This window comes from Phyllostomus discolor, chromosome 7 (assembly GCF_004126475.2).
Source record: "Phyllostomus discolor isolate MPI-MPIP mPhyDis1 chromosome 7, mPhyDis1.pri.v3, whole genome shotgun sequence".
NCBI lineage: Eukaryota > Metazoa > Chordata > Mammalia > Chiroptera > Phyllostomidae > Phyllostomus > Phyllostomus discolor.
In genome coordinates this window covers 112,197,680-112,220,864 of record NC_040909.2, presented here as the reverse complement: position 1 = coordinate 112,220,864, position 23,185 = coordinate 112,197,680, and the positions used below count along the sequence as shown (strand labels likewise).

Here is a 23,185-nt window from a genome sequence, read left to right as displayed (position 1 = left end):
CTGCCTACTTCCTCAATGTTGTCAATAGTGTAAGTTGTAGAACCCAACTACTATGAAATTCCCTAGAAATAGACACCATGATCAAATGCAGAAAATAATGCATACTATATTGAATATTGGTGTGTTAAAAATTACCAAATACTATAGTAAAAAGAAAGGCATTTCAGTTTTCTTACCATGGATCACCTATTAATCCAATGAAAAAATATTTCTGGAAAGATGGCCCTATTTTGGTCCATTTCTTTCTCACTTTCTTCCTACCCCTCCATTCTTGCTAAGTAGGTAGATGTAAGCATTTCAAGTAGCTAGAGATCTTCAGCTGTAACATAGAGACAGAAAATAAGACTTGAGTTAAATAATGGATCATAGAAGGAAATGGAGCTATCTTCTAAACCAAGATTTGGGTACTATTTAAGCCAGAAATGTTTATTAGTTTATTAGTACTATTCAGTTACCTCTGTGACCCTCTGCTTTGCCTGTTCTTTTCCCAATTATGGTTGATGCACCATAGCAGAGAGACTTTTGAAATTTTTCTTTACAGCAAGTATTTTGTATTATATTTACTCTGTTACAGTTTGAGAGCTGTTAACCAATGGAAAATAAATTTGGCTCACCACACAGTGAAACTCATGTTCAAGAGGCCTAACATTCTGTTTTCAATATATGTGAATGTTAGCTAGGTACATTTAATTTCTTGATACATTTTATAATGTGCCTAACCAGTTATTTTTGGGATTGAATGAAATGAACACAGAACACTTACATAGTAAACACCCAATAATTTTTAGCAAAAGAAAAGCTATTAGATAAATTATTCTTTTATAGTCATCAGATGTAGAAATGATAGAACTCATGATCACAAGGTCATAAATCAAGCACAAGTTCAGAGGTACTAGAAATGCCCCTGAAGCAGTCATTTGTTTATTTGGCCTTCTCATGATCAGGGCCAAAGCTGAAGCTGATTTTGGTTGGATACTGAGGCTTAGTAAACTTTTGTGAATCCTTGTTTTATGTTTGGGAAAACTTAGTTGTAGGGAGATTTATGTCGGTTACATAAAACAAGGCAAGTAATAAATGGTGGAACTTGAATTTGGACTGAGTAGCCTAAACTTTTCGTCTATCTTAATAAATTGTGACTGACTTACAAAAAAAAAGAAAAAGTTGGGTCTCAGCATTGTTCCCTGCACACACACAGATTTCCCTGTTCTGTCCTCCTTTTCCCTCCTTCCTTCAAGAAAAGGTAGGATAGAAAAGGGGTTTAAAGAGAATGCCCTTTTCCCTGAGATTACTATTTTAAAGACTGCATTAGATTATAACTTGGTAGAAAATACAGTATAGAGTCTTTAAAATTTTTTTTCTTTTTATTGAGACTGCACTGAATAAATCTTTGGCATCTTAAAGCTCAGGGAAATGAAACACTATACTAAATTATCCAATGTTGATTTAAATTGCCCTTAATTCAGCTGTGTTTGAACGTATTTATGATTGACAGTAATAACTGTAGAAACAGTCTATCAGAAATAAAGTGAAATTTAAGATGTAAAATTTAAGTTTAAAGGGTGAGATAATAAAAGGGCAGCAGATCTAGAAATGGAGAAACCATCTGACTTGGCATAATTTTATAGGTTACATAATTTTGATAAATTTAATAAAACTCAGTTATAATTATTTAAATATTTATTGATTTCAGAAAGAGAAACATCAATTGGTTGTTCTACTTTATGCATTCATTAGTTGATTCCTTTTTTTTTTAAGATTTTATTTATTTTTAGAGAGAAGAAGGGAGGGAGAAAAGGAGAGAAACATTGATGTGTGGTTGCCTCTTGCACACCCCCTACTGGAGGCCTGTCCCATAACAGAGTCATGTTCCCTGATTGGGAATCAAACCAGCAACCCTTTGGCTTACAGGCAGGCACTCAAGGCACTGAGCCACACCAGCCAGGGCTGTTAGTTGATTCTTGTATGGACCCTGATCAGGATCTAACCTGCAACTAGAGCGTATCAGCACAACTCTCTAACCAACTGAGCTACCCAGCCAGGACACAGTTATTTACATTTTATTGCTAATAACAAGAAGAACCCTGAAAACTCCCCTAAATTTCCAGGTAGAATGAAATGGCTGATTCTTACAAAAGCTTCTTATGTATAGATAAGATCTGTATATTTTTCTTTCAAAAAGAACCAGAAACTCCTAGCCATTTTTTATATAAGAAGTTTTATTAAGATAATTGTAGATTCATGTATAGTTGTAAGAAATATTCTCTGGAAATCTTGTGAATCCTTTACATAGTTTGCCTTTATGACACCATTTTCCAAAGCTTTAAAACAATATCACAACTAGGATATTGGCGTTGACACAATCCATCAGTCTTACCCAGAGTTCCCCAGTTTTACAGTACTTATTTGTGTGTGTGTATATTTAGCTATATACTGTTTTACTACCTGTAGATTTGTGTACCCATCACCATAGTGAGGGTACTGAACATTTTCATCACAACAAAGACCCTTCATGGTGCTCTTTCATAAATACACTTTCTTCCTACCTGCTCTCTGCCCTGCCCCCTCACTCATCCCTTTCCCCTGGCAATTACTAATCTGTTTTCCATTCCTAAAATTTCTTCACTTTAAAATATTATATAAATAGAATTATACAGTATATACAGTATTTTCAGGTATACTAAAAATATCCAGTATATACTGTATTCAGGTATACTGTATATACAGTATACAGTATTTTCAGGTGGGCTTTTTTCACTCAGTATAGTTTATGCATAAATACAGGATAATTACAAGGTATGAATTGGCACAGTTTGCCATTACCTGATAGGCAATAGTAGTCTGTAGTCATTATATTTTTAAATAGGTAGGTTTTTACCTTTCTGATTTGAAAAATAACAAATAATTATAAAACTCAGAAATGTATAAATATATAAAAAAAATTAAGACCCTGATACCAGAAAACTGCTGTTAAGATTTTGGTGTATTTCCTGCTGGTTTTTCTATGTGCACACAAGACTAATTTAATAGAATTTTTATAAGATTTGTACTATATGAGCATACAGTTTGGTATCCTAGTTAGTGTTGAAAATTAAAAGTTAAAATTGAACTTTCATTATGCTTTTAAGCCATTTATATGCCTTCATTTGTAAACTTTATTTTTTTCCCTGTCTTTATATTGAGATAATGTTAGGGCTTATGACTGCCTATCATAAATAGAAAACTTTTTCAGGAGTAACATTTAAGCTGGGTAATATTTTTACTTACTGAATAACTCATTTTATATCACATTTTTAATTTTTTTCTTGTTCTTTCAAGATATGCTGTGATAGCATTCGGATGTGCTAGCTGTCCAAAATTAACCTGTGGGCGAGAAGGCTGTGGAACGGAGTTTTGCTACCACTGTAAACAGATCTGGCACCCCAATCAGACCTGCGATGCTGCTCGACAAGAGAGAGCCCAGAGTTTACGTCTGAGAACCATACGTTCTTCATCCATTAGCTACAGCCAGGAGTCTGGAGCAGCAGGTACTTGTGTCTACCTTTTTCAATAAAATACTTAACAAATATCAAACACTAGTTACTTTAAGTAAAAAATACAGTATTAAGTTCCTGTTATCACCTGTTCTCCTTTCATTTTTCAAAAGTGTTTTATGTGTTAGCATTTCTGTTCCAGGAGCACTCATTCTTTCCTATGGAAGAAAGTGGTATTGAGATTGGAAAGATTTTATAACAAAAAAAGGCAGGGATATGTTGGGATGTTCTGTATCAGTATTAACTGATAGCTGAAGATGGTCAAAAACTGATATTTATAAAGCTGTTTTATGTAAAGCTAATAACTAGTTTTAATGAAATAATTTTGAATATGTTACCTTTATATTATTTCTAATTGTATTAATATCACAAAGTTACAGTTTTAAAACAGTACTATATATTTTGTGAAATACTTTTTTAGTTACAGACATCTCATTGAATTTCAGGATCAAGGATTCAAAGTCTTACCTTAAGTGGTCAGGACACTAAGAACTTGTGTCTTTGGCTGGCAGTGTAGAAATTACCTGGGGATCTATCTATATATGAGCAATGTATGTATCTCATAAATCTCAAAAATTAAAAACAATGTTATGAACATCTTAATGTTTTTTGAATGAAAATTTAAAAATTATTGTACATTGATAGAAATTTCATTGTTTATTGGAATTTCCATCATCTTTAGAAAAATTCTCACTTTTCTCACTGATTATAAAAGGGAGAAACTTGGAAAATATAGAAATTTGTCAAGAAAATAATTTATATTGCTACCAGCAGTGTATTGAGATAATTATGTACTTTATACTACTAGAAAAAAAACTTATTCAATATTTAAAGTTGAATTTAAAATTGAACATTTAAAATTAACCTTTAAATTCAACATTTAACACTTTATATAATGTACATGGATTTTCATGCTTGATTGCTGATTGACTTGTTTCTATTTCCTTTCCTCAAGATTTGGGGTGGAACTTAAACATATTAATAATAATTTATAGATATGGGTCCAGAAGTGGTTCAGAGAGGACCTGACTATACCTAAACTGTTCCCTGTAGAGTCAGCTGTAGCCATCGAGTGGTCCTCTCAGAAATGCTCTCCCTCCCCTCTTCTCTCAGTGGGGATTAGTGTTGGCTACAGGACATACAGACGTATAAAGTGAGAGAGCAGACTCTGGAATCAGGCACTCTGGATTTGAATCCCAGCTTCTCCACTTAGTCCCTGTGTGACACTGAATAAGTTACTTGTTTCATCTGTAAAATGAACGTACTAATAACACTTATGTCCATAAGTTTGAAACATTTCCTGGCTCATCGTAAGTGCTCTGGCTGTATGAGGTTAGGGAAACTTGGAGAAACCACAGTCACCTGCTAGAGATTTGCGTATGTCTGGACCATCATTAAGGGAAAAAAATGACTAAGAGATGGCTTGTATTACTAATTTTAAAATAAACTTTATGATTCAGTCATCCAGATGAATGTTAATCTTTCTCATGGTAGTTGCCATGGAAGTTTTATCTTTATTTCAGCAGTATTATGCTTTGATAGCTACATATAAATATGTTACATAAATATAGCCTCTCAAAGTATTCATTTAAAAAAACAAACTTCACTTGGAATTTTTTCATGCTCAAAAATCTTATAGTTCTGAACATGTTAAGTACATGCATTTTTGTCTATAATGCTCCAAAAATCCAAACTCTTAGAACAAATGTTTATGTGATAGTTTCTTTTGATGTAATCTATAAAAATATTAAAAACTTGAACTTGGCTTCTCACTGACTTGTGAAAATAAACAGGAAAGGCACGTACCATCTAAAATGGTTATTCTTATTGTTCCAGATATCTTGGTATTTTTTTGGTCTGCCATTATCATGATACATTGAAAAATTGGATTCACTTTTAATACTGAATGGTAGAATGATAATAATTAGGTGGCTATTTCTTTCTAATCAGTCACCTGAAGATAAAAAAGTGTGCTTAATCCTATGGCACATTAATAATTTGTATTACGATTGTATTTCTCTTTAAACTACGACAGTATTGCATGTACACGAGACTCTCATAGCTATTAGGGAGTTTATACAACTTGGAGTTACATTTGAAAGGAACCACATATTTTTCATTTATCATATTTTCCCCCCTCATAAAAATGTATTTAATTGACTTCTACCCCCACCTCTATCTCCTACTAGTATCAACCCTGTTACCATTTTATTGTAAGCCCTTACAGGTAATGTGGTAGGGGTGGGGCAGTTTTAAAACAAATTTTGAAAACATAGCATTTTTATAATTTTTTTAAGATTTAATTTATTTTAGAGAGGGGAAGGGAGGGAGGGAGAGAGAGAAACATCAGTGTGTGGTTGCCTCTCACCAACCCCCCTACAGGGGATGTGGCCTGCAACCCCAGCATGTGCCCTGACTGGGAATTGAACTAGTGACCCTTTGGTTCACAGGTCAGCGCTCAATCCACTGAGCCACACCAGCTAGGTGTTGATTTTTTTCCAAACATAACAATGGCCCATATTTTAACAGTAAATAAAAATATAGTAATCAAAAAAGACAAAAGCTCTGTCACACTTTAAGTGGGAATGGAAAATCTTTTTGTAATATAAAGGATGTGGATTAATTGATGCTTGGGGAATGGGGCATTAATTGACCGTCTAATCAGTAAAACAATTTTATTTGGGATTTTTGCATTTTGAGAATATTTTGAGAGAAATGTATTACATATAATGTGCATAGTGAAATTTTTAACAGATCTGTATGTTCTGTGGATTATTTAAATCATTGCTTATGGATATTTTAAATTTTCTTTAATTATCACTTGTCTTAGTCTGGCCACATACAGTTTACCCAAAATTTCTAGAATCATTAAAACACTAATTGTGAGCATTGACTGGTTTTTAAGTTAAAAAAATGAGTTTTGGCCCTAAAAAGCACTGAGGAAACCTGAATTCACTGAAAAAATAGTAAGATTTGACGATAAAATTTGTAGGAAGGAAACAGTGTAGCTTAATGCTTGTATGTAAGAAGTTGGAACAAATACTTGAATTCAGTGCCTAGCCACAGATGTTTGTTTAACTACATGTGGCTACTAGTAACAGTAAAATAATTACTGATTGCTATTTAAATATATGCTAAAGTTTAAAATATTTGTATAACTTGACATAACTCTTACTCCATCAGTGATTCCTAAAGTTATGTACCCACTTAATTTTAACTTGGCACCTTTGTGCCATATGACCATTTTACTATAAAAGAAGCATGCAGCAATACCATTTAAATAAATGGAGGACAAAGATAAAAAATGAAGAAGTCATGAGCATAACCAACAAATGGTTACTTTAATTCTGAAGCCGTTTCCAATATGTGCTTATAACTGTGTAACTCTTCCTTAACTGCTTACCTCCTCCCTTTTATTACGAGTACTGATTCTTTGCAAGGTCCATCTGTTTGAACTAAAATAGAAGGAAAGGCTGCTTTTCTAAAGAGGTCCATACTGTTTTTACGGCGTTAATAGTTGATATTACTTAGAAGAGACAAGTAAACTCAGTGCTTTATATACATATATACATACATACATATATATTACTTTGTATAGTATATATATAGTACTTTGGGTTACTATCAAATGTCACTTCCTATTAGTATTCATTCACTAAAGGAATAGTATATAGAATAACTAGCATTTTAATTATGTAGAGACGGTTAAAAAGTTCTACATATGAAGTGTCACTCAGAGAAGACTGCACCAAAGGGTAGGGATAAAGATAAACTTTATATAATTCACAGTTTGCCCCTGGCTGTCATTGGTTCTCCTCCCTCTTTTTATTGTTTTGTTATTCTTTGTTCTTATTGTACTGCTACTGTGTTTGAAAATGTTTACAGTTTGAAAATTCAGTGTAGAATATGTTCCTTTTCTCAGAAGGAAAGAAAAAAATATTTTTTATACTAAAAATAGTGGGCTAAAGCTATCAATTAAACTATACATGACACTTTTTTTTGGCAGTGCTACAATTGATTATCCAGTAGATATTGTTATTTTTAGACCGATTCTAGATACTAAGCAAGACTGTTTATTTTCCTAACAGCCGACGATATCAAGCCATGTCCACGATGTGCTGCTTACATAATAAAGATGAATGATGGGAGCTGTAATCACATGACATGTGCTGTCTGTGGTTGTGAGTTTTGTTGGCTATGTATGAAAGAAATCTCAGATTTACATTATCTGAGGTAAGTATATAGAAGGAGCTCTTTCTACCTAAATATAATTTTATATTATAAGACAAAAGGATAATTTTGGGAAAATTTGGAGTTTATGAGATACTTAATTGGGTCTTCATTATTCTAGGTACATAATTTAAAAGGAACCAAATTATTATGCTAGTCATTTAGTATTGATAACTAGTTAAAAATAGGAAACAGGTTCTCTTTTTGTTTGTTGTTTTTTGTTGTTGTTGTTAAACTAGAAAGCTATGTAATTATGTTAACCCTGTGTAATTATTCTAGGTCATAAGTATTTTCATTGAATTTTCTCGTATATAAGTTTCTTCATTTAGGCCACACTGTGACTTTATGATATTATTAGATAATTGTATATCTAAAACACAGGTAGAATAAGCATGTTTTACATTAATATACTTCTCAAAAACTGACCTAAGGTTTTGAGGCTAATGGAAGTCTAGTGGTTCTTACCATGGTATTTTGGCATTTAATGAACTCATTTTAAAGAAAAGAAAATCTCATTTCTAAGTATAAGAAGTCTTTTATAGTTCTCATATTGTAATAATTTTTGTCATGGTGCTTTATGCCCATTACTTAACATTATAATTTTTTTCATTAGTCCATCAGGATGTACTTTTTGGGGGAAGAAACCCTGGAGCCGAAAGAAGAAAATATTGTGGCAGCTGGGGACGCTTGTTGGCGCTCCTGTGGGAATCGCTTTAATAGCTGGCATTGCTATCCCCGCGATGATTATTGGCATTCCTGTGTATGTGGGCCGCAAGGTAAAATGCGTAACTCCCTGTTAGTTCACTGTCCTATTCTAAGTCTTCAAGTTAAGGGTTGATGATTTTAGTTTTGTTCTGGTTTTATTTTTGTTTTGAAGGATTAAGGTTAGTAACTTTAGTATAAAACAATAACAATTTTTTGTAAGGTAATTTTCAGGGTTTGGCAAGTTCATGTGGATGCATTTTAAAAAAGAATTGCCTTAAAATAATTTGAATCTGAAAACTTCAGTGCATTTGCATTGTAGACCAACTTTAAAGTACTAATGAATACTTTAGTTCTCATTAGAATGAGTACTAATGAATACATTAGTTCTCACTACACACCTGATGTGTCTCACATGGATATATCCTTGTATAGTCAGGTCTATAAAAAGTTAATAGCTAAGTAACACATGACCTTGGGCAAAGAAGGCTGGTTTCTGAATTATTTTCAACTTCGAAAATTTCCCCTTTCAGGTTGCTGCTGTTAGTAAATGCACTGTTTTGTAGATTGTTAACAGTTTTGTGAAAGTCCGAACACCAATACTTAATCACTGGCCTGTGAATGATGAATTATACTTCATTAGCTAAGCAAATAATTCTTTTTTGAAAGGTTAAAGCAATGATTTCTGAATTGGCTAAGTAATCTGCTGCTATCTAAATTAGTAGAATTTCAGAATTGAGAAGTAACTTTAGAAATTATCTAATCTCAGTCCTGTACCTAATAAGTAAAACACAATACAGGATTTTAAAAATGAGGTTGGAGAGACTAATATTTGTTGAGTCCTTACTGTGTGGTAGGTGTTTTATATGCTTCGACTCATTTTAAGGTCACAGCAATTTATGTGTTAGAATATTGAGATTTAAGAAAGTTTATGTAGTTTATCTTTAGTTACACAAAAAGAAGCAGATCTGGGATTTAAACCCAGGTATACTAATTCTGTGTGTAAGATTTCTAGTAAATTTCAGTCTAGCCATTTGGGTACTTTCCTGATGGGGCAGCAACCAACTCATGAGACAGCCCATTCTGTTTGTTGCCAAGTAATAGTAATTGTTAGAAGTGGTAGTTGAGTCAGAATCTGTTTCTCTTTAAATTGTTTCACTTAATTCTAGTTCTGACTTTTGAGACTAAACTCAAGGCAAGGCTGATCCTCTTCCTTATAAGAGCCAAATTTTTTAATATTCAACATATATTACTTTAATAATCAGGAAAATAACAATACATACTATTTTTTCTAATTAGTTTTGGGTTGGAGGAGAAACATATTTATGAGTGAAATGTTTATTTTAGAAGGTTGATGTAACTAAACTTAAATTGTCCCAAACATTGTAGCTGATTGTAACAATTTTTCACATAGTTATCCCAAGCAGGGTTTTGCTGAAAACAAAACTGTTTATTTGATACTTCAAAGTGGAAGGGAAAGAGAGCCTGTTGTACTGCACAGCACATATCCTACAAATAATTTATAGAGGAGAGATTGTTTACCTCATTGTTCAAGTCTTAGCTGCAGTTACACGTCTCCTCTTTTCAAACCTGTACTCAAAGGGTTGCAAAGGATGAATTACTTTTCCACTGAATCAGTGTTCTCTGGTGTTCAGGGACACAAACCAACTCTAGGAAACCTTTTAAGATGAAAAAAGTACTTAAAAACTGAGCCTTTATTTGTAATAACAAATAGAAAATGTGGCACAAAATAGAAAAAATTAAGTTGAACCAGAACTAGCAGGATGATTTGATCACTGTAACTGAACATTGGTGCTTGAGCATGCAAAATTTTCTAGAAGACTCCTTTCTCGTGGCAGCCTGCCTTTTCGCGTCTACTCCATCAGTTTTTAGCTTTGGCTTTTCTAATGCTCAATGCTAAATTTTCCAGGAATGGGAGTGAGGGGGAGCAGGAGTTAGTTGCAGTACTGAAGGGTCACGAAAGGCACCTTGGGAAGTCTGCTGTCTGTACATGGACTGTTTAGAAGTAGAGGCCTATTCCCTGGGAACATACAGTCCATGCTGGGACTGGCTAGGAAATATAAATACTCTTTGCCCTATGCATGCTTCTCCCTCCTCCCCACTCCAGTTTGATCACTGTTTAATATAACCTCTAAGATTCACACTTCAGAGCCTTCAAAATAACCACATAATAATAACAGATTTTTTATTAAGCTTCATCTGTAATATTGTTTATAAGTCAGATCTTTTATTTTAGAGACCACCTGTACACTTTTGAGCCTGTTTTGAATCTGTCTTGAAATCAGGGGAAATGTACTTTATTAGCTTTAGCCCTGGCAAACCATGAGGTTAAAGACACTGCGCTATTTACCTAACACATATACTGCCTCACAAGCCACTATTACTAGTTGTTGTTTATCAACAGCTGTACAGTTCAGAGACGCGAAGCAGTATAATACCTGTCTTCTGACGCATTGTCGATTCTCTTTTTTTCCCTCTCTCTACCACTTACTTTGGGCTATAAATCAACACACTGAATCCTAAGTTATTTGGTAATATTTTTCTTCATAAAAAAGGATCTGAGAAAAAAATTAATTATACTTAATGATGTTTGCTTATAAGTACTGCTTTTTAAGGTCAGTTTTTAAAATGATTGTGGGAACAACCCTTAGGAGGCAATTTGTATCATTTAGGGATGCTTATTTAGAAGGAAACCTATGGAATGCTAAATTTCTTAGAAGTAATCCTCTTAGTCATACATCCAACTCATAACTGTTAGGAATAATATTTTCACCTCCTTCTTTGCTCAAAATATGATTACACCATTCTTGAATAAAATTATAAAGACTGCCTTTACTCAAGACTGTTTAACAGTATACACAAAGTATAAAATTTATTAGATCACTGTATTCTGTAAGCAAATTAATAAGGAGCAAATTATGTGTAAGAATATCGTTTAAGGACAATAACAGGTTTACCTTCAATTAGGAACTTAATCATGAAACTTCTAGCAAATGTAAGTCTATTTCATGTAAATGGGTATGTAATATATTTTCTTTTTAATTTCCCACTTCCATTTTTATTTTTAAATCAAGATTCACAATCGATACGAAGGCAAGGATGTTTCAAAACACAAACGGAATTTGGCGATAGCAGGTGGTGTAACATTGTCCGTAATCGTGTCTCCAGTTGTAGCTGCGGTAACTGTAGGTAAGGAGAGTGCTTAAAAATATTAATGATCTCAAGGTTTTGTAAAATTAAAGTTTTGTGAAAGGATTTTAAAAACCAAAATGTAATATTGTTGAATTTAAAAGAAGTTTTTTGTTTATGTTAAAACAATTTAAGCTGAACCTACTGAAAGCCTCTCAGTAAGTGTGTTGGTTAAAAGTATTATGGACTCCAGAGCCAAGCCTTAGGAGAGTCGGTAAATTACCGTTGGCAGATACCCCTTCCTCCCTTCCCCCAAATATAGTTTAGAGCCCTGGCACTTGGAGAGGTTTACATCTTTTCTCCCTCCTCGTGTGTCACCTGAGAGGCTAGAACCTTTGAATTTGTTTGTATCCCTAAAGAGCCGTGTAAATCCACTTTGGGCAAGGACTACAGAACCCTAGCCCTTTTCTCCTGTACACCGACTTTTGAAAAGACTTTCTAAAACTCATGTTTCTGTGATTTATTTTTTGGTTCATAATAACTAGTATACTTCTTCTTTAGGTATTGGTGTTCCTATTATGCTAGCTTATGTCTACGGTGTTGTTCCCATTTCCCTCTGTCGAAGTGGAGGTTGCGGAGTCTCAGCAGGCAATGGAAAAGGGGTCAGGATTGAATTTGATGATGAAAATGATATAAATGTCAGTGGAAATAACACAGCTGTAGGTAAGTCCTTTAAAAAGGAAAAAATGTACTCACTAATAGTTTAAGTAGGGGAGGCTATAGACAACACGCGAGCCAGAACTTTCGTTGCCCTCCCTCACTAGGCCCAGTAGTCCTCATCTAGAAGCACATCCTCGAAGTGAACTGCCAAGGAAAGGCAAATGGATGAAAGAGGGTGGAATAGTTCTGAGTACCTAACCTGCAGTGGAAATATAATGACTTAGAAGTTGTAGCATTTTAACCCTAAATTTTGCCTAAAACATTGCAAATTAGTAAGAAAAGCATATGAAGAGTAATACAGTTCATAAAAGAAGAAATACAGATGGCTAATGAGTATCGACCTAATATTATTCAAAGAAATAATAACTGGAGAATTGAAAGGCCCTCGTAAACAGACTGCCAGTAGGAGTGTAAGTTAATGAACCATAAAGCATGTGCATGTTTTATGCTCCAGCAATTCTTGTCATAGAAATTTGTTTTAGGGAAATAGGCAGATATGCAAAGATAATGGCTATTTTCTTACCTCCCATTGTCTTGAACTCACTCCAGTCAGATTTTGGTCCCTGCCACTCCAGAATTTCATCTCTGCCTCTCCACCAGGGCAGTCACCACTCCTCTCTGTGGTACCAAACGTAGTGGTCAGGTCTTGGTTTTCATCTTGATATAAGAGGGCATTTGACTTGGTAGACTGTGCCCGCCTTCTTGAAACATTTTCTTTACTTAACTTCTGGAAAACCATTTCTTTTCTTTTTTACCAATTCTCACCTGGGGATATTTTCACTAATTTTAGAGAGAATGAGAGAGAGAGATTGATATGAGACAATATCAGTTGCTTTGCACATGGTTTGGCATGTGCCCTGACCGGGAATTGAACTCTCAACCTTTTGGTGCACAGGACGATGCTCCAACCAAATGAGCCTCTTGGCTAGGGCTTGGAAAACCATTTCTTATCTCATCATATCTCCTGGCTACATCTTAGTCTTCTTTGCTAGTTCATTTTTCTCTCCCAACGTCTGTATTTTGGAGTTTCCCAGGACTCAGTTCTCAGGCCTCTCTTCTTTAACTACAATCACTCCGTAGGTAATCTATTTATCAAATAATATATACACCGACTGCTCTTAAATGTATAGCTAGGCTAGAACTCTCCTCTAAACTTCACACTTGTACATCTGTTTTTGTTAATCTGCACTTGAATGTGTGATTGCAAATTTAACTTGTCAGTAAGCAAACCCTTCACTCCAAAACCTGTTGTTCTTTCTGTCATCCTCACCTCAGTAAGTAGCTTCTTCATTCTTGGTGTTGCTTGAGCTAAAAACTTTCACTCACAATGACTCTTCCCTTTTTCCTTCTTATGCTGCATCTGATCCATCAGCAAATTCTGCTACTTTCTTCAATATTTAGACATAATCCAACCATTCTCACCTCTCCACTTCTTAGTCTAAGCTACTTTCCTGTTCCTGGACTATAGTAATAGGCTCTTAACTGATCCATCAGCTTCTCAGTTTCCACTCACTATTCCACTAGGCAGCCAGAGTGATGGTTCTAAAGCATAACTCAGGTCATGTCTTTCTTATGCTCAGTACAGTTACTCTAGCTCTACCGGGAGGAGAAAAATCCAAAGTCCTTAGTATGACCCACAAGGCCCCCCATGATCTGTACTGGGCACCATCTCTGAACTCACCTCTTGTCACTCCTGTTTTATACCATGCCCCCTTTGATGTTTTCAGGGTGCCCAGCACACTTCCGCTATTGGCTTTTAAACTTGCAGTTCTGTCTGCCTGGAGTATTCTTCCCAAAGATAATTCATGGCTGACTCCTTGACTTTCTTTGAGCCTCTACAAGTGTTACTTTATCAGAGGGGCCTTCTCTGATCACACTGGATAAAGTAGCACACAGGCATGCACACACTCCTCACCACTGCCACTGCCTGTTACTCACTCGCCTTTACTCTGCTTTAGGTTTTTCTCATAACATTTATTACCATATGATTTTATTTGCTTTCCTCAACTAGAATATAAGATTTTTGAGGGCAAAATGTTTGTCGCTGATCCACTGTGGTCCCCAGTGCTTAAAACAGTGTTGGGTATATGTAATAGGAACCAAATTGGAGCAAATAAATGAATGCTTCAATACAAAGCATGTGAAAAGTACTGTAAGATTGGAACATAGTGGTATCAGCTCTTGTAGTACCTTATGTACAATTGGGACCATGGAGTATATCTAAAAACCAACTTTGACCCATTCTTACTGACCTAGAGAATAATAAACTCTTTATATGACACTCTTATTGAAAACTGTCACATACTTTTCCTCCAAAATTAGCTAAATTTTTCAACAGTTGGGTTCTTTATAGAATTTCTGAATCTTCTAGATTACAAATAGTGACCATCTAAAACCGAAGGCCAGTTCTTCATCCAACTTCACTCTCTGACATATTTCCCTTTACTTTTACCCCAGAATTAGGTGTCCCTACTCCTGTGTATGCTTTATAATTTACATGACAAAATGCCCTATTTGAAATCATGGAGGAATTTAAGAAGAAAGATGTTAGTAATTATACTTACTGATTTCTTTGAAATATTTGCATTTAGATACAACTTCAGTGGCAGAAGCAAGACACAACCCGAGCATAGGGGAAGGAAGTGTTGGTGGGCTGACTGGCAGTTTGAGTGCAAGTGGAAGCCACATGGATCGAATAGGGGCCATCCGAGACAACCTGAGCGAAACGGCCAGCACCATGGCGCTGGCGGGAGCCAGCATAACGGGCAGCCTGTCCGGAAGTGCCATGGTGAACTGCTATAACAGGTACGGAGAGTGCACTCTGTTTGTTGTGTTTTCGCCTTCTGTTAACTGCAAACTACTAATTCGATGAGAATTTTCAGCATTATTACATACTTACCCTACTGTGTCAGTAATATTTAAAAAATGAAATTATTGGTAAGCAGTGAATAAGGAGATTTCTTACTTGTTTGGATTTTCTGTGACATATCCATGATGTGGTAAAAATCAAGTCTATCTTGAACAACAATTAAAATTTTTAAAATGTTATCAAAAAAAGAAGAAGAAAAATCGAGTCTAAGGCACAAATTCTGCCATTTTTTAAAAGATATATTTAGTTTTAGAAAGAGGGGAAGGGAGGAAGAAAGAGAGGGAGAGAAACATCAGTGTGTGGTTGCCTCTCACATGCCCCCAACCGGGGACCTGGCCTGCAACCCAGGAATGTGCCCTGACTGGGAATCGAACTGGCGATGATGTAGTTCACAGGCCGGCACTCAATCCATTGAGTGACACCAGGGCTGCCTGGCGTTTTTTTGTTTTGTTTTCTTTTGTTTGTTTGTTTTTCACTGCGGTTGTCAGATTTTACGTTTGAATTGATGCTGGAGCTGCTTCAGTAGACATAGTAAAAGCAATGCATAAAGCGTGGACCTTACCTCTGGAGTTGGCAACAGCTGGATGTCAGGAAATGAGACATCGGTTGAGCGCAGGGGGCGGGGGAGCAGGTGGAGTCAGGATCTCCAGGAGCACTTGAACTGAGGCCAGGGGAGTCTGCTGGGGTCTTTTTGTGTATTAAATGGTTCTTCCATTCTCACCAAGTCTTTTACCATGAATAGGAGATGAGTAGGAGAAATTAAAGCATTTTTATCTTCCCTTGTTTCCTCTTCATTCACTGTTCTTTATCTTCTTCAGTAGCTTTTTTTAACATAAGGGAGAATATATGAATTAAAAAATAAATTGGTCATACTTATTTTTAGGTAGTTTGCTTTTAAACACAAACTTTCAACTTATAGCGATGTATATTATGTCTTTTTTAAAGACTCAAGTATTAAATTCATAGAACTATTTTTAATGCATAGGTACCCGGGATTGTTTGATTCACTGACTTGTCACAAAGAATAGTTTTTACTGTCTTTGGATTTTTGTGTTTTACGGTGGGTATGCCAAGCAAAGTGCCACGTCCTGAGTGAAAATAATAGAGCATGTTTAAGTTAAACCCCTTCATGTCCTTGTGTGTTACTCCGTTACCACCTTATTTGGCAGACAGCTAATTTTCCATTCGTTTGGATGGCTGGTACTATTCAGTGTGCTGCAGGAAAATGTGAATAATCAAATTTTAAAAAACTTTTAAAAGCAATGTTTATAGTTGTTTCTAGACTAGCTTATTGTTACTAAGGTTCTTAACCGAATTACTTAAATAGGCATATTATAGTAATGCTGATATTTTCGTTTCTATCTGATATTCCCCTCCTTAGGCTGGAAGTACAAGCAGATGTACAGAAAGAACGGTACAGTCTAAGTGGAGAATCTGGCACGGTCAGCTTGGGCACCGTTAGTGATAACGCCAGCACCAAAGCAATGGCAGGGTCCATTCTGAATTCCTACATCCCGTTGGACAAGTAAGGAAAGAATTATTATAAAGTCAGAAGTATTTTTAAAATTAATTTAAAAACTTATCTCTATCATTAGGCAAAATTATCATGAATAATAGTTATCAGCTATTAAGTTCTCTGGGAAAATGAAAAGGTGAGATGTCCAGAATAGGCCAATCCATGGGGACAGAGAGTAGATTAGTGGTTGCTAGGGGATCGGGGGAGAGGAGGATTGCAGCTAACTGCTGATTGGTATAGGGTTTCTTTTGGGGGTGATGACAATGTTTTAAAGTTAGGCAGTGGTGGTTGTTACACAGTTCTGAATATACTAATAACCACTGAATTGTCCATTTTAAGTAGGTAAATTTATGTAGCTGCTTCTGTTTCTCTTTTAGTTGAAGCAGTATCGTAGTCCTTTTATTTAAAGCAGTTTTTTAGTAGAATGTAGCCTGCATTAATGTTCTTTTATCTTTTATATATATAGTCTTTTACTTTTTCACAAGGACGCTTCCCCCTTTGCTGTCATCTGAATAAAAATAAAAAGGGAGTTAGAAATTTATTTACATTTGTTACTCCTATGTTCCAGGGAAGGCAACAGTATGGAAGTGCAAGTAGATATTGAATCGAAGCCGTCCAAGTTCAGGCACAACAGCGGAAGCAGCAGCGTGGAGGATGGCAGTGCCACCCGAAGTCATCCTGGTGGTTCTTCCGGCGGTTTGCCTGAAGGCAAATCCAGTGCCACCAAGTGGTCCAAGGAAGCGACAACAGGAAAGAAGTCGAAAAGTGGTAAACTGAGGAAAAAGAGTAACATGAAGATAAATGAAACCAGAGAAGACATGGATGCACAGCTGTTAGAACAGCAGAGCACGAACTCCAGCGAATTCGAGGCCCCGTCGCTCAGTGACAGCATGCCGTCCGTAGCAGATTCCCACTCCAGTCATTTTTCTGAATTCAGTTGTTCTGACCTAGAAAGCATGAAAACTTCTTGCAGCCATGGTTCCAATGATTATCACACCCGTTTTGCTACTGTTAACATTCTTCCTGAGGTAGAAAATGACCGTCTGGAGAATTCCCCACATCAGTGTAGCATTTCTGTGCTTACCAAAACTGCCTCGTGTTCAGAAGTGCCACAGTCAAATCACGTTGCTGAAGAACTCGGTAACAGTGGAGTGAAACCCAATGTCGATTTGTATTTTGGTGATGCACTAAAAGAAACAAATAACAACCACTCACATCAGACAATGGAATTAAAAGTTGCAATTCAGACTGAAATTTAGGCCTGTATATGCTGCAAAATAATGACCACTGAACAACCTTGTTTGGAGCTGGCTGAACTACATGGGACTACTCTAAGTTTCAAGTTACCAGCAAAGGCCAAGTTACATAATAAATGCAGACACATTTTCTGTGTTCACTCACACAGTGTGTTTCATGTGATCCTAATTACCAAACTATGTCATGAAGGCTTTAAAAGTGCATTATTGTAAGGACAGTAATTGTTCAGAGAAGTATGTTTTGTGCATTTTCCACAAAATATTGCCTGAACCACATACTTGTGTACTTAGGTAGAAATTTGGCTTAATTTATAATCAATATAAAATACTAATGCAGTTCTACAGCATTCTTATGAAGAAAACGTGAGGTTTGGGGTTTAGTGGTTAGTGACATTTTATTGAAACCACTAAGGGGTACTGTTTAAAGAGCCTTGCAGGTCACTCTCAGTATATGATTCTCTTTGTAACATTTCTACTCATAACTGGGCATACATTTTTTTTTCATATGCAATGTGGATATGTAAAGCTTAATGCAGCCCATTTGCTACCATTTGGATACTTACTTTGAGCAAGATTGTGGCGGTTTTTGCACAACTTTGAAATAGAAATACCTGGTACTCTATATATCTTGTATATTGTTGATGCCATCATAGAAGAAAATTATAAAGGTAGGTAATTAAGTATACTGACAACACCAAATAAGATCTATAAAACTGCAAAAAAATTCTATTAGTTCATAAGTATTACAAAACAGTCACCTTTCACTAAGTGAAGGTTTGCACCCATTGATTCTTGGTGCCTTTGCTATAGACTGGATTTTAAGGGTCTAGTTATTTGAGGATTTTGCTGTATTATTTTCCATAATGTCCTCTCTAGCTACCTTGGATTGTATAGAAAAATAGAGGGTAGATAAACATAAATATGATTAATAACAATGCTGAAAAAGTATTAGCCTACCAAAGACATACTCAGGCTTTAGTGAATAATTTCACATAACCTCAGTTTTTAACCCATGTGTATCTTCTCCATTCATGAAATCGAAATACAGTGCAGTTCGCACCAAGTACTAAGGAGGGTCCACGTATAGTTGGCTTTATTTTCTTTTGCTTTTGTTTATGGGAGATGTTCAGCTGACACAAACAAGTTGGCCAAAATTCAGCCTGTACTGTTAAATTCCTGTGTAATTCACTTAAATAAAACAGGTTAACCTCAAGTTAGCAGGTAAAATGTTCAATCTTACGTGTTTCTTTTAAGTATTGCCATTATGGTGCTACTGAGCATTTTCTTTTGCTAAAAAGAAAAATGCCATGGGCTGCAGTCTTTTTACATCACTTTTTCGCACAGGTCCATTACTATGCTTATAACACTAGTGCCAGTTATTTTATTTGATGATGCTTATTGTGGAATTTGTATATTTGTTTGCATTTTAATTTTGTTCATTGTGTGTAAAACTGCATACATGAAATAAATGTAAATACTAATGTATTGCTGCCTTATGGTTTGTGTGTATGTGTTTTTATCAGAATGGAAGTACTAAGACTATACTTTCAGGGATCATTTCTATAGTTTGTTACTATAAGAATGGAAATACTAATTTATCATGTGGTCATTATTCATAAATATTCCAAACCATTCGGATATTCCTGCATTCTGGTCTCAGCCCAAAGGGAAGCATTTACTGAACTTCTCGACAATTGTTAGAAACCTTTCTTCATGCCTGATACCTGCCTTTCCTTCAGAAAGGAGTTACTTAACTCATCAGAATAATTTCATTTTTTTAAAGTAAACCAGTTGGAAAATAAATCTATTATTAAATTGTGAAGAGATGAGTACTATGACCCTCATCTTAAAAGTAAAAAGATCATAAAAGACTATTTAAGAGATTCTACTCTAGTAATCTTAGATTTTTTTAATATATTTTATTGATTATGCTATGAGAGTTGTCCTAATTTTTTTCCCCTTTGCCGCTCTCCACCCAGTACCCGCATTTCCTCTGGCAGTATTCCCCCCTTAATTCATGTCCATGGGTCATGAATATAAGTTCTTCAGCTGCTCCATTTCCTATACTGTTCTTAACATCCCCCTGTCTGTTCTGTACCTACCAATTTGTACTTCTTCATCCCTGCACCTTTCCTGCCATTTTCCTCCTTCCTCCTCCCAGCTGATAACCCTTTAAATGATCTCCATATCTGTGATTCTGTTTTGTTCTGCTTGTTTGCTTAGTATGTTTTTTGGATTCAATTGTTGATAGTTGTGAATTTACTGCTACTTAAATTTTCATTTTATAATGACGTGGTGGTGATGAACTCCCTTACCTTTACCTTGCCCAGGAAGCACTTTATCTGCCCTTCAATTCTAAATGATAGCTTTGCTGGATAGAGCAATCTAGGTTGTAAGTCCTCGATTTTACATCACTTTGAATACTTCTTGCCAGTCCCTTCTAGCCTACAAAGTTTCTTTTGAGAGATCAGCTGACATTCTTATGGGAACTCCTTTGTAGGTGACTATCTGCTTTTCTCTTGCTCCTTTTAAGATTCTCTCTATATCTTTTCTTTTTAACTTTTTAAAAAAGATTTTATAAAACAAATACCATATGATCTCACCTTTAACAGGAACCTAATCAACAAAACAAGCAAAATATAACCAAAGACACTGAAATAGAGAACAGGCCGACAGTGACCAGAGGAGAATTTCAGGGGAAAAGGGGAAGGGTTTGTAGGAACAAGTATAAAGGACACATGGACAAAAACAAGGTGGGGGGGGTGGAAACGGGAAGGAGGTGGGCTGGGATAGGGGTAAAAGACAGAAAACTACTTGAACAACAATTTAAAAAATTGTTTAAAAAAAGATTTTATGTATTTATTTTTAGATCGGGGAAAGCAGGGAGAAAGGGAGAGAAACATCAATGTCTGGTTGCCTTTTGTGCACCTCCAACTAAGGACCAGGCCTACAACCCAGGCATGTGCCCTGACTGGGGATTGAACCAGTGACCCTTTGTTTCAAAGGCCGGTGCTCAATCCACTGAGCCACACCAGCCAGGGCTCTCTATATCTTTAACCTTTGGCATTTTAATTATTTTTAATATATTTTATTGATTATGTGCTTACAGTTGTCCCATTTTTTTCTCCCCTTTATTCCCCTCCACACTTAACCTTCTCCCACCTTCATTCCCCTACCTTAGTTCATGTCCATGGGTTGTACATATGAGTTCTTTGGCTTCTCCATTTCCCACACTATTCTTAACCTCCCCGTCTATTTTATACCTACCATTTATGCTTCTATTCCCTGTACCTTTTCCACCATTCTTTCCCCTCACCCTCTTCACTGATAACATCCTCCACGTGATCTCCATTTCTGTGAATCTGTTCCTGTTCTAGTTGTTTGCTTAGTTCCTTTTTTTTTAGGTTCGGTTGTTTATAGTTGTGAATTTGTTGTCATTTTACTGTTCATGTTTTTGATCATCTCTTTCTTTAATAAGTCCCTTTAACATTTCTTATAATAAGGACTTGGTGATGATGAACTCCTTTAACTTGACCTTATCTGGAAAGCACTTTATCTGCCCATCCATTCTAACTGACAGGTTTGCTGGATAGAGTAATCTTGGATGTAGGTCCTTGCCTTTCATGACTTTGAGTACTTCTTCCCAGCCCCTTCTTGCCTGCAAGTTTTCTTTTGAGAAATCAGGTGATAGTCTCATAGGCACTCCTTTGTAGGTAGCTGTCCCCTTTTCTCTTGCAGCTTTCAAGATTCTCTCATCTTTAATCTTGGGGTAATGTAATTGTGTGCCTTGGTATGTGCTCCCTTGGGTCCAACTTATTTGGGACTCTGAGCTTCCTGGACTTCCTGGAAGTCTATTTTCTTTGCCAGACTGGGGAAGTTCTCCTTCATTATGTATTCAAATAAGTGTCCCATTTCTTGCTCTTCCTCTTCTCCTTCTGGAACCTCTATGATTCAGATGTTGGAAGGTTTAAAATTGTCCCGGAGGTTCCTAAGCCTCTCATAATTTTTGTTTTTAAATTCTTGTTTCTTCATTCTGTTCTGGGTGGATGTTTATTTCTTCTTTCTGGTGCAAACCATTGATTTGAGTCCTGGTTTCCTTCCCTTCACTGTTGGTTCCCCATGCATTTTCCTTTATTTCACTTTTCATAGCCTTCACTTCTTCCTCTATTTTGTGAGCATACTCAACCATTTCTGTGAGCATCCTGACTACCAGTGCTTTGAATTGTGCGTCTGATAGGCTGGCTGTCTCATCACCTAGTATTTTTTCTGGAGCTTTGATCTGTTCTTTTACTTGGGCCATATTTTTGTATCTTTGTGCGCCTGTTAACATAGTAAGGGGTAGAGCCTTAGGTATTCACCAGGGCGGGGCAACCCACGTTACTGCGTCGTGATGCTGTATGCGGGGGAGGGGTCTGAGAGGGAACGGTGCCGCTAGCTCCGCTCTCTGCTGTATTTCAGTCACTTCCATCACTACCCACAAGCAAATTGGGTCCTTCTCGTGCTGATTCCCAGGTAAGTGGTTTTATGTATATTTTAGGACCCTCTGTGTCTCTCCAAGGAACTCTCCTGTGAGGCTGGGAGTTTCTCCTGCCATGGCAACCCCCACAGATTTTTTCAGTTGGGTTTTGAGCATTTATTTCCTCGTGCTGGAACCCTGGGTTACTTGGTCTGTCTGGCTCCCCAGTTCCTCCCAGCTTATCTGCATGCAGATGTGGGCCCACCCACTCCTCAAGCCTCTGCCTCACCTCGTCCTCCTGCTGCCACCTTGCCACAAGTCGTGTTCGCCCCAGCTGCCCAACTCTGTCCCTCCTATGGTCTGGATGAATGTTTCCTCTTTAACTCCTTGGTTGTCCAACTTTCATGCAGTTTGATTTTCTGGCAGATCTGGTTGTTTTCTGTTTTAAAATTGGTTGTTATCTTTTGTTTGTGTGAGGAAGCAAAGCATTTCTACCTACGCCTCCATCTTGGCTGTCTGGACCTGCATTTTATTTTTAAGTAAACTTTATTTGGGATATTTTTAGACTTACAAAAAAGTTGCAAACATAGTTCAAAGGCTTCCCATATACACTTTACCCATATATTATTTTTTCGCCATAGGAAAGTGCTATTGTCAAATGTATCAAATTTTATATTTCAGACCTTATAGTCATGGTGAACATCTTCCCTATTTCTAAGTTGTACTTATAGTCTCCCAGATTTCTTGTGAGGTTTA

At 36.2% G+C, this 23,185-nt stretch overlaps 1 protein-coding gene and 1 pseudogene across 2 annotated transcripts in view; both read left to right on the top strand.

Annotated features, from left to right (window-relative positions):
• Window positions 1-19,454, top strand: part of RNF19A (ring finger protein 19A, RBR E3 ubiquitin protein ligase) — a 45,962-nt gene extending 26,508 nt beyond the window's left edge. Inside the window, exons 3-10 of one of the 2 annotated variants that reach the window (XM_028533622.2) lie at window positions 3,316-3,524; window positions 7,619-7,763; window positions 8,374-8,536; window positions 11,558-11,672; window positions 12,174-12,335; window positions 14,924-15,137; window positions 16,583-16,726; window positions 17,286-19,454. In XM_028533622.2, coding sequence (XP_028389423.1) covers window positions 3,316-3,524; window positions 7,619-7,763; window positions 8,374-8,536; window positions 11,558-11,672; window positions 12,174-12,335; window positions 14,924-15,137; window positions 16,583-16,726; window positions 17,286-17,976 — 1,843 coding nt within the window. In that variant the 3' untranslated portion in view covers window positions 17,977-19,454. The remainder of the gene's footprint in view (window positions 1-3,315; window positions 3,525-7,618; window positions 7,764-8,373; window positions 8,537-11,557; window positions 11,673-12,173; window positions 12,336-14,923; window positions 15,138-16,582; window positions 16,727-17,285) is intronic. The other variant, XM_036031308.1, reaches the window with a different exon arrangement.
• Window positions 19,455-19,508: 54 nt separating this feature from the next.
• On the top strand, window positions 19,509-19,585 carry LOC114514922 (annotated as a pseudogene).
• The last annotated feature ends 3,600 nt before the right edge of the window (window positions 19,586-23,185 follow it).